Source organism: Alligator sinensis, unplaced genomic scaffold, assembly GCF_000455745.1.
Source record: "Alligator sinensis unplaced genomic scaffold, ASM45574v1 scaffold1219_1, whole genome shotgun sequence".
Classification (NCBI taxonomy): Eukaryota; Metazoa; Chordata; order Crocodylia; family Alligatoridae; genus Alligator; species Alligator sinensis.
In genome coordinates, this window is record NW_005842599.1 from 802,418 (window position 1) to 815,072 (window position 12,655).

At 45.9% G+C, this 12,655-nt stretch overlaps 1 protein-coding gene across 1 annotated transcript in view; it reads left to right on the forward strand.

Moving 5' to 3' along the window:
- Positions 1 to 12,655, forward strand: part of ERICH6B (glutamate rich 6B) — an 82,480-nt gene that overhangs the window by 4,202 nt on the left and 65,623 nt on the right. Inside the window, exon 2 of the mRNA XM_025214728.1 lies at positions 11,900 to 12,256. Coding sequence (XP_025070513.1) covers positions 11,900 to 12,256 — 357 coding nt within the window. The remainder of the gene's footprint in view (positions 1 to 11,899; positions 12,257 to 12,655) is intronic.

The window sequence follows — 12,655 nt, forward strand, 5'->3', positions numbered from 1 at the left end:
CCCACTCCCCCAGTCTCCTCCCCATGGCTGCCCCGCCTGCCCCAGCTCTGGCCCTTTAAAAAAAAACAATGACCCCTGAACTCACCAGCGCCTGCAGTGGCTTTGGGGCTTTGGGGGATACGTGTAGAGCCCCTCCATGCACAGCAGGGCAGTGGGAGGCAGTGGGGATCACCTCCCACTGGGCAGAAACCAGTGAGCCCAGGATTTTTTTTCTTTTCTTAAAGGGCCAGGAGCTGGGGCAGGCAAGGCTGCCATGGGAGGGCTGGGGGAGTGGTAGAGTCCCCCATGCCGCATGGGACTGTGTGGGGTAGCTGGGATTGCCCCATGCTGGGCAGCAGCTACTGAGTTGGGGTTTTTTTGTTTCAAGGAGCCGGGAGCTGGGGTGGGCAGTGCAGCCATTGCCCAGGGTGGGAGAGCGAGCAGGGGATGGGCCTGTGTGATTCAGAAATTTGGCTGATTCAGCACCAGCCGAATCTCCAAATCAGATTTGGCCGAATCAATTCGGGACAGTGATTCGAATCACTGTCCACCGAATTGGCCAAAACCGAAGGGAATACTAGCCGCTTCGCACAGGCCTATTATCCAGCCTACCCTTGGAAAACCTCCAGTGAAGGAGATTCCACAACTTCCCTGAGTCACAGCCAATCCTGCCACCCTTAACACTGAAGAGTATGTATATGATTATTGCCATTGCCTCCAATAGACCTAAGTGCAATGCAGCACAAGTCAGGATTACAGAACAGAGTCCTATATCATAATTGTGTTTAATTCCAGCAGGTGATGAAGTTACAAACAAACACTTAAAACAGTGCAGAATGGAGCTGATTTAGGCAACTGTCATAACATCAGCTTGTTAGGAGGGAAAACACAGAATGTATAAAGCTGTTTTGGACAGGAGTGTGAAGGAGGCACCGAGGAAAATGTTTTGTTTTAAAATATATTTGCATTTTTTTAAACTTGCATGCATAGTTTTGATTTTTCCAATGAATTTCCAGTTCTGTGATGATGTAACTCAGTTGATTTCAGTAGAATGACAGAAGTTATAAAAAAAACCAACTGGGTCTATAACTATGAATAGGGATCCTGGTTTTCTCTGATTAAAAAAAATCCCCGATTTTCGGATTAAAAAAAGGAACCCAAAATCCACATTTTTCCATGATTAAAATGAAACACCACTCATATATAGACCTATGTATAGTGGTATTTCAATTAAATGATGGAAAAATGTGGATTTGGGGTTACTTTTTTTAATCCGAAAATTGGGGATTTTTTTATCAGAGAAAACCAGGATCACTGAATTATGACTATCTTGGATTTCTTTAAATACAAATGCACTTTTAAAGTGTTCTTTACAAAAATGTCACTGGTTACTTTAACAGCTTTGGTTGCTATCCTGAGAGATGTGACAACTTTTCTGGGAGGCATTGATTCATTGCAGCACTTCCTTCAGGACAACAGGAAGAGGTCCCCACAGGTATTGCTAGCTTCTTAGCCTCTCAAGCAAGAGGCAGAAAGGATCCACTATACCTAAGATTTTTTTTTCCATTTCTTCTCCATTCTTCTCCTACAAGAGAAAATAATCTGGTCAGTTTAGACTGAAAATTGAAAGGGAGCTAGCTATTATTCTGGAAAAAAGAGTGTTTTTCTTTATAAATGAACACTTATTTTTCAGCTTTAAAGGCAGGCTGGGGAGAAACTCCACCTAGCATGCACCAAGTGTGTACAAAAGACTTGTGGGTTTATTTATACATTTTCCCAGTTCATTAATTGTCAAGAATGTCGGAGCTCAGTTCTCCTTCTAGCCCAGTTCTACACCATTGTGACTCCTGCGTCCAATCCTGTTGGCACTTAACTGGCTTTTTCATTTCATTGGGAGTCAGTAGTGCTACTTCAGAATAACTGAGACCTTCCTGTTGGATTGTGCTGTGAAGTCAGTATTCTGCATCTGTGATATCACTTATTCTATGAAGCCCACAAGTGCAGACCCTCCAACCCCCTCTAGCAAACAAAGGGGAGGGCAAGTACTTAAAATAAACAATGCCTTAAGCTTGAGCTTTCCTCAGCTTTCCTCAGGGTCTCTCTTGCACCAAACTCCACAACCTCCACAAACTGGCACACGGAGCTGGCAAGGGAAGTTCCCACTTTTATACAGGGCTGGTCCAAAGGTAATTGGTGCCCTAGATGACCTGTGCACCTCAGCCCCCCCACCACTTCCAATATAGAGGAAAAAGTAGGAGTCGTGATTCTAGTGATTTTTCCTCTAAGATCTTTTCAGAGGTCTTTCTCTCTCTACTGAACCAAAGGTCTTAGACCAAGATGGAGCCATAGCTGGCCAGGGCTCTTATTTTGAACTAGCAAAATGCCCATCATGAATGATCGGGAGGGACAGGGGGAGGAGCAGAGACGGAGACCTGCATCCACCCCGTGCCCTCCCACCGCCCCTCTGGGTCCTGCCCCACTCCCCACCCCTGCTGCCGCTCCAGGTCCTGCCCTGCTTCCCCCACTCCTTCCCACCACCATTCTGGGTCATGCCCCGCTCTCCCTGCCACTGTGGGTCCAGCCCTGCTCCACCCCCACTCCCTGCTACTCTGAGTGGGCGGGGGGGTGCACACCTGCGTGGGGGGGTGCGCAGCCATGGGTCATGACACGGGGAGAGGCCACGGTGCTGGGAGTGGCTCTGGGGTGTGGTGCAGGGTGTGTGAGGGGCATGGCAAGTAGCCTTGGCGGGGGAAGGTGGCGCGCACCGTGGTGTGGGGGGTGGCCACAGCAGGGGAAGCACCCACCAGTTGCAGCCGCATGGTGTGGGGAGTGGTGCAGTGTGCACAGGGAGGGGTGGCACATGACTGCAGGGCATGGCATGGGAACCAGCCACAGTATGGGGGCACAGGAAATGCTCATCAGCTGTGGTTGTGTGGTGTAGGCAGCAGCCCCGGGGTGTGGTAAAGGGCACATGGGCATGGTGTGTGGCCAAGGGGCATGGTGTGGGGAGTCACCATGGCGCGGGGAGCGCCTTCAGGCTGCACTTGTGTGACGCACAGCATGCACGGGGGTGGCATGGTGCATGTTGGGGGGTGGCATGCAGCTGCAGGGTGTGGTGCAGGGCACACAGGAGGGGGGTGTGGTGCGTGGGGGGCATGCCACACAGTTGTGCAGAACAGGTGGCGCATAGCCCCAAGGCATGGCACGGGGAGTGGCCACAATGTGGTAAGCGCCTGATGGCTGCAGCTGTGTGGCACAGGGAGCAGCCCCAGGGCATGGTGCGGGACATGTGGGAGGCTGTGGTGTGTGGCTGCAGGGGGGGGTGGCACACAGCCAAGGGGTGTGGCGTGGAGAACAGCCATGGCAGGGGGAGCACCCGCTGGCTCCATGGCATGGGCCATGGCCCTGGGGTGTAGCGCAGGGCATGCACGGGGAGCGTGGCACATGGACACAGGGTGTCACGCAGGGTGTTGCACTGGAAGCAGGTACAGGGGGCGCACCACACACCCCCATGCCAGCTCCCTACATGGCACCCTGCAGCCACGCACCACACCCCACTATGCCATAGCCCCCCATGCCCAGTGCTCCCCACAGCCGCAGATGGCAGTCACTCCCCATGGGGGGGAGTGGGGGCATGGCCACAGGGTGCCACGCAGGAAGCAGGTGCGGGAGGCGCACCTCACCCCAGCTCCATGTGCTGCAGCGAGTGGGTTCTGCCCCCACACCCTGCACTTGCTCCCTGCACGACACTCTGCAGCCATGCGCCACACCCCCCCGCCACATGCCATGCCCCCACATGGCCGCACGGTACGCCACCCACAGGGCTGCAAGCCATGCCCCCCCTCCCTTAGGGACCCCTCCCTGCCATGTGGCAGAGCACACCCTGGCCCCTACCGCCTCCATCTTTGCCTGTGTGTCTGTCTGTCTGTAAGGCGCTGGGCAGCACATGCGCAGTTGGCCCAGAGCGTTACGGACAGAGACAGAGCCAGAAGTGGTAAGGCTTTTATTATATTAGAATCATGTTCCTGTTGTTTTGTTCTGCATATAATTTTGGCGCCCCCCCACCCACCCACCCACTTTTGGTACACTAGGCGACTGCCTAGTTCACCTAATGGTTGGACCAGCCCTGCTTTTATACAGGAGATGCTGGGGATTAGCGTCACAAGTTAATGGGCTAGAAAGAAAGGGACAGGCACAGGTGCATAAGCATTAACATTATGGTACATACATGTAGGATCCAGGCAACAGGTAATTAAAAGTGGTGAAATCACCCAAGAACAGGTAACATGTAAGGAATACTAATACCGCAGTATATACTAGGGGTAGGCAACCCCCAACAGGGGTGCCAGAGCGTGGCACATGGAGGCATTTTGCTTAGCATGCATACCTCAGGGCAGACAGTGGGGAAAGAGCCAGGGCTGCTCTGCCACAACAAGTATCAGGCCCCTCACACCTTCCCCACGGTCTGCCCTGGCACACCAATATCATACAAATCAAGGTTGTAGATGTTTTTGGCACTCTGCCCAAAAATGTTTCCAACCCCTGGTATATACACTTGAGAAAACTTAAACTTCCCACAACTCCAGAAAGTTTCCCAACCAGCCTCTGGTACCAAAAATGCTTAAATGACATCGCTAGGGCTCCCACATCTGAGCCTCGCTTCTGCAGCTTGCAGTCCTGGTTCTGCTGCTCCTTCTGAGTCTCCAGCTACATGTCTGTCCGCGCTGTAGTGTCCTGGGTTCTGTCACTGCTTTTCTGCTTCTTCCTGCCCCCTGCAGCTTGCTGGAAATTGTTGTGCATATTATAGTTCATTCCTCCAGTCCCCTGGAGACTTCTGGGAGCTGTAGTTCATGTTACAACATTACAGTACATGATATTCAACATTACAGTGCATTACACTTTCACACTGCATTTGGTGTTGTCCACCTGCTGTCTTAAAGCTCTTAAGACATTGTGTCCGCTCTTACACAGACACAAGACTCCTGCCAGGGCTGTATAATTTACAGTCTTCATTATATTCATTTCCACAGTAATAGACTATGGGAGCAGAAGATTATGAAGACTGTGGGATGAAGCAGACACAGCTTCGAGGGAAAGGTTCTTTATACTGGCACAAATATCTTTAATTAGTGCAAAGAAGAATGTAGGCTGAGGAAATTTCTCTTTACTGAGAATTACTTCCAATCTTGCCTCAGTGTAGAAAATTTTCCTTTAGTGTCAAAGTTGTTGTGTATAAAATTCCCTTTAGCCTTGCTTACATATTAGTCCTCTCTCCTTCGGGACCTGTATATGAAGTTTACAGCTAGATATGATTTCATTGGCATTTCTCTGTGCAGTACTTTATTTAACCTCATTTAAGAGAATTACATTTTATTCCTTCTCCTACTGCTCTGAGATGTACTGTACTACAAACCCTAATCAGATTTTTCTCCTGGGACAATCCCATACGGAGGGAATCATTATGTGCTTACAACACATAGTGGATCTATGGTGTAGTTTCATTCATGTCTTGTACATTCAAGGAATATTCCACAAGGAAGGCCTCTGGGAGCATCAGGTGGCCACAAGAACATACCAGGTTCAAATGGCTAACCACCAAGGCTCTGCTCAGGACAGAGCAGTAGACTTCTTGTCAGATGCTCGGGGCCTGATTATTCTTTCCAGCTGGTGAAAATAAGGAATAATTCACCAGTGTAAAACTGGTCTGAGATGAAAACTAAGCATAGTTCTGAATTATGAATCAGTAGGTAAGGACTGGAATACCCACACCAATGCCAAACCCTTTGAGCAGACAAAGGCAAGCTGGGGTTTGCTTCAGATGAATGAGTTCATTAGGTTAACCCTAGTTATAAGAGTAAACCTTAACTGATCTGGTCCTGAAAAACCCTAGACATCACCATATTGACACTTCAGGGATCAGGTAAATCAGGTGCTGAATCAAGACTATTCTAGCAGGTAGATATTAGGCCTCAGCCACATTCTTCCTCCACCATTATGCTTGTGAAATCAATGGTAGGAAGATCATGGAACAGGAACTGGGGAACGTCAGTGAAAGAAAGCCAGGAGTTTATCTGCTCCCTGAGATAAATATGGCCCTGACTCCTGCATTATCAACAGCAGCACCCCACTATGAAAGAACTCCTGATTAGGAAATGATGATTTCCTCCATACCCAAATAATGAGGATGTGTGACTCTGGACTGAATACTGCTTGATTTTACAAGGTATGATTGCAGTGCTCGGAGTAAGGAAAACATGTTTCTCATCGTGAACCAAGCGGATGTGACTGGAATATATATACAAAGGGAATGGCAGATCATGCTAAGTGACTTGGTTCACCAGGGGAACTCTGAGCTCACTTGAGTGGTCAATTTTATCTACATTAGATTGTCAGTGACCAGATGCTTTTTTTTTTCATGAAGGAAGGCTGCTCTGATACTGTCTTCACTGCCTAAAGGACCTGGATCAAATGAGTTCCTCATGCTGCTTCCAGCAAATATGTCAGTTGTGATTGCCATGGAGAGTTGAAATGCACTGGTGGTGAGACAGAGGATGAAACTAAGGATGAATATATGCAAAGGGAAACTATGCCAGCTAGGCAATTCCTCTCTTATTAATACGAGTCTAATCATTTTTTTTGTCTCTTGATGAATCAAAAGAAATTGCCTCATAAGCGCACAATCTTCAAACCACTCCAGATGTGTTTGTTTCCTTAAGATTCAGGTATTTGACTGGAGTTTAGCATATTATTAACATAGACAAGCTGCAAGGAAACAGAGGCAACAAAGAAAATCTCAGCTAAATGTCAATCGAATTTATTTTCACTTTTTATATGACATGATACTACCAGGGTACCAGGGTGCAGCTTTGTTTGACTTTCTAGGAGAGGAATAGCCATGTGGCACGCCTGTCTACATATAGAAATAGACTGCGTCTTATAATGGTTTAATGGCACTTAAACATTCTCATGTTTGATGGTTTTGCATTTCAGTGCAACTGTTGTATGTAATATTGTTTCCTATACCACGTGCTCGCCAAGGTTGAGTACTTTCTTGTTTGATTGCAGAATGCCAGGGAGAGTTGGACAGAACTTTTTGCCCCTAACTTCTTTATTTGGGAGGGCAGGGTGGGAAATGAAGATTTGGTAAAGATGAAAAATTCTGTGAATTAATGTCAGTTTTGCTAAATTCTTTGTGTGGCTGGGACCCCCCATATGAGATTTCCCCCCCAAAACAACCTTTCCAGAGAGCTATTTGATGTCTTTCATTTAACAGGACTATTTTATTTTGGGAGAGGTGGTTAGCTGTGTTAGTCTAAAATCATGCAGAAGGCAGGACAGAGATGTGCCTTTTAGGATGCGTCTACACATTGCCATATGGCAACGTTGCTACAGTGCTGAGCTTTAGTACTTTCTTTTAGAAGTACTAAAGCACGGCGTAATAACCACTGTGTGCACACACTTCGATTTCATTGCTAGGTCACCATAGCGGCGCGCTAAAACAGGGGAGCACATTGCTATGGTGACATAGCTGCTGATCACGCATAGACCCATGTGATAACTATGGCACCGCAGCATGCCATATGGTGACATAGTGCATCACTACATCGCTGCACAGCGACACACCCTTAGAGTAACTAAATCAGAGGCACATAAGTTTTTGTGAGCCTGAGCTCACAGCATCTGATGAAGTTAGTTCAGGTTAACAAAAACTTACACATCTCTGATTTAGTTACTTGGTAAAGTGCATCTTGACTCTGCCTTCTATTTTATTTTGTGTATTTCTAAATAAGAGTTTTGTTCCAAGTCAAAAATTTTCATTTGTTTCAAGATAAAAAAAAATTTCAGCCAAAAAAAAAAAAATCCAGAAAATTCTGTTTTGGACTTGAAAATATTATTTTTAAGTGCCAGCAGATAAAAAAAAAATGTTATTTACAAAGTTTGAACCATGGGGACAAATCTTTGGTTGGATCCTTTAGAAATTACTGTAAAATAACTCATACCAATAGTAGTACTCTCCTGATACTCTAATTAGAGTAAAAACACATCCTGCCACATGCTGTATAAACACAACAGTAGATACTGTCTCCACCTTAAAGATTTCAGAGTCTAGAATATTAGATTAGTATGGAGTTAGCAGTCTGCTCTTCCATGGTATGACACGAGGGGGGGAAATTACATTTGAAATTACTTTGAGCCATTGAGGGATTAGTTCTGTGCACTTGACTTATTAACTGATTTTGATTTTTTCGTTTTAAGAAAATGGATACATGGCATGTGACAGTCAAGGAGACATGGACAGTCTGTCTGTTAGTGAATGGGTTCTGCCACTAGATTGCTGTTTGCTGCATAGGGCTAATCATAGAGAGAATTATAGTCTACACGTCACCCTATCTTGACGTAGCAACACGCTACGTCACCATATGATGCTCAACAACGACATAGCAACCATGTGAGTCTACATGTGGTCAGCAGCTACTTTGCCATAGCGGTGCACTCCCCTGTTTTAGTGCACTGCTATAGCGAAGTAGCAGCGAAAACTAACCATGCACCACATGCACAGCGCAGTATGGGCATTTACTGTGCCATGCTTTAGTACTTCCTTTTCAAGAAAGGGATCCAAAAGGAAGTACTAAAGCATGGCACAGTAACAACATCACCATAGGGTGATGTGTCAACATACCCGTAAAGAAGTAAGGCTGGAAGGGACCTTCAGAGGTCATCTAGTCCAACCCCATGCCTGAGACAGGATCATCCCTAGATATTCAAACCACCCTATAAAACCATCATCTAAACTCTACATAAGACTACTGTCAACCCCAGGGCCATCCCTGGGGATGTGAATCGGGGTGACTGCCCCGGGACCTGCGCTTTGTGGGGTCCCCACAGAGCTGGACGAAGCGGCCGCATCCAGCCACTCAGCCCCAGGCCCCACATCCTGCTTGAGTTGGCTCTGGTCAACCCTGACACAACACAGACCTAACACCCTGACCTTCCACAGGCAAAGCAGGGGAACCACAGCAGCCAATATCTTGCTTCTAAAAAATGATTTCAATATATGCTCAAGAGGTCCCAGGTAGAGGGCCATGCTCCCCACTATAGAGGAAGGCAAAAACCCCCACAGTCCATACCCAGTCTGATCATGGGGTAAAATTCCTTCTTGACTCCAAATATGGTGATTGGTTTGACCTCAAGTAGAGGGGCAAGGCCCTCTAGCCAATAATGTCTGGCTTTACTCCCAGGTGGAGCACTGGCATACCTCAGTCAAAGTCCCCAGCCTTGGCTATAGCCAACACCCAATGCCTCTGGAAAGGCTTAAAAACAAGGAACTGCATCTTTGCCAAAACTGTCCATCTAAAATATAGTCCTCATGGAAGCAAATGAAAAAATATTTTATTTGGTCATTTTTGTCAGTTTCTTTACTCATGAGCAAACATTTTCAATAAAAAAGTGAAGAATATCAGTAAAAAAAGTCACTGAAGCATTTGTGAAAATGAACAGATTCAAACAGCATGTATACACTGTGGCACCCGGCTGCCAGCAGTGAGAGTAGAGCTACTGAACTTCTGCTGACTGTACCCTAACCCACAAGAGGTTTCTTTGCTGGATCTGTTCCCACATTTGAGAAGGCACACCACATTGACTCTCTCTTTACACTGGCTACAGAAGAAGGAACCTGTAATAATAAGGAAACCAGTGCCAGAGAGGGGTGTTTTCACCTTCTTCTGAAGTCTCGAGTGTTGGTTTTAGCCAAGGCTGAGGACTGTGACTGTGTTGTATCAGTGCTCCTCTGGGACTTAACATCCCAAAGGTTCCAGACTACAGGGTCTTGCTCTTCTGCTCAGGGTCAGACTGATAACCACATTTGGGAAGGAAGGAATTTTACCCCAAAATTGGATTGGCAGATACTAGGAAGAGTTGCCTTCCTCTGAGGGCCTGATCCTCTTCCTTTCTCTAACAAATGACTTCCTGTCACGGCACTGGTAGGGCATTGACAGTGCCCTCATCTCTCTGCTTTGCCTTTGGCAAGTTAGGGTGGGTTTTGTGGATGTTTTTGCCTGGTAGTTGTGCAACAAGGTTGTCTGTGCAATTTAAATAATAAGTTACACAGGGGTCAGCAACCTATAGCCTTGAAGGCTGAACCCAGCCAGAGGCACCATTGAGCTGGCTCATGGAGCCAGGGGTCTTCAGCAGTGGTCTGGCAGTGGGGGGATTCTGCGGTGTTGGGGTCAAGAAGAGGGCAGTTTTACCCATGCTGCAACTGAGCAGCAGGGAGAAGCGGTGGTGGCAGCAGCAGTATCCAGGTCCTAATGCCAGCCCTCCTTGGATCAAAGCTGGGTCATTCCAGCCTACCATCAGAAAACATTGCTGAATGCTGCTTTAGACACTTGCATAGGATGGTTTAGGTAGGCAATATTTTGCCTTGAGTACAGGATCGGATTAGATGACCTGCTGAGGTCCTTACCAGCCCAACTTTCTATGACTCTATGAATATGAGATCCTCTAGTGTCCTTAGATGCTGAAAAGTCTCGCAAAATCCTGAACAGGAAAAGGAAATGAAGAAGCAACAGCAGCCAGCTGTAGCCAAGGCAAAGCAATGCACAACACTGAACCCCAGGAAAAGCCAGAGGTATTCCCTGCAAGGAATTACAATTTGGTTCTCTCCACTCACATAAATTTCCCTGGCCCTTACTTTGCATGGGTCTGGCAGAACCTTCTTTCCCAGTAAAACAAAATAAAAGGCCTAAAGTTTAACCCTTAACTGGGAGGAAAGGATTCCAAGGTATGAAAAGAACTTTCTAAAGGACTTGGACAGAGCCACAGTCAGGATAATATTTGAAAAATGAGTTAGTTTCCTAATCTGTGGAAGAATGGTAATGTACTTTTCCCCTGTAAAAAGGGAGGGCAGAAGAACCAAATTACTGGTCTCAGCCTGACATTTAGCCTTGGGAACATAACTGAGAATGCAGGTGATCATTTGTGAAAAATACTACCTGATGGGCTTGTGAAATGCACACAGGCTCTGCCAAACTAACCCTATTATTTGCCCCATTTTTCTTCCCCTAAGTGGATGAGGGGAAGACTGCAGATGTAATAAGCCAGACATTTAAAAGAGATGGGGAAGTTGCTCTATGTAGCTGGTGTAAGACATCAGAGGCACATCTGTACATAATAAAAATCCACCCTGCATTTTCAAAGGCTAATGTTTATATTTGCTTTAAGTCTTTTTCAGTCTGTTGTCTTTGTCTTCTTCTAATTAGCATGGTAAGCTGACCACCAGCAGGTCCAATTAAATGGACTCAACTGTGTATATATTTTTCTCTACCAGCATGTAGCATAAAATGCCTAAAAAACATTGCCTGAACACTGGCAATGAATATTAAATGCTCTCAGACTTGGACTTCCTGTGGTAAGTTTCAACCATCCAGCGGTTTATAGCAAATGATGAAACTGGGTTAACAATGAAAACAAGGTACAATCTTTAGCACGGCACCGTATACCCCAGGAACATCTATGTTATGATGCAGAGTATTCAGGAATATTTTTTAGCATGGTTGGATCTGTCTGCGTGCATGGAGTTCCCTGGGTTTGTTGTCTTAGGTCCTGATTCAGACAGACATTTGAGCACAAGCTTGATCCTACTGACTTCAGTGAGACTTAAGCACATCTGGAGTATTAAGGATGCGCTTAAGTGCTTTGCTGAATTGGATCCCTAGTAGACCCTCATGAAAGGAAAGTGATTTTCAATCTAATAAGGTTATCTTAGTGTGAACATTTTAACTCCATAGATCAATATGCCCATCAGTAGTAAATGACTAATGGGATTTGTCGGTCTTTTTCTTTTTCTTTTTTTTTTTGTTATCAGAATGATGAATTGACTTTGCCTGTTGCTGAAGATTTTCATCTTCTTAATGCATTGCAGATATGTCTAATGGGCACAAACTGTCAGGGTCTGGCAGTAGCCCATCCCAGCCAAAAACATTTCCTCCTGGGGGAATTTCTTCAGATTCAAAATATGATGGTCTGCTTCTCACTGTGGAAAATGTTAAAAAGCTTGAGGAAGAGTGTACAACTCCTAAAGAAGTCCTCGTTAACCAGAAGGTGGAGGAATATATTAAACAAACTAATCTCTCTTTGCTGGAGAGAGCAAGAAGCAGGAATACTAGTAGAGAGTTCGTCCTAGATGAAACCAATCCTGAAGGAGTTGCTTCTCCAACAGAGCTGGATGAAAAATCTGGGAAAACTCATGGGAAAACCTCTAAAGAAATTTCAAAAACAGGCAAGTTATTAACAAGTATTTTGACTGAGTTTTTATTGTCCCTTTAAATATACATTCAGACATAGGTATCTCTGATATATGTTGGAGCATGGTTTTCAAAAACAGTTTCCCCAGGGAAGATAACGGTAAAACCCTCTTTAACTTAAGTCAGAACAGTTAGACCATATCAATCACTTCAGAAAAGCCCCAAACCGGGGGCAACTACATCCTGGTGTCCCTTAACTGCAGGTGCCCAAGTTTGAGAATTGGACCCAAAATTGCTACATAAACAGATGGGGTTTTTTCACCAGTTCTATTCAGTAATGTGGATGGTTAGCTTTGAGATCAGGTTCAGAATTAATCTAAACTCAAGTCTGAATTGTATCTATAGGCCATATTGGAGGCTTAAAAATTCCTGCT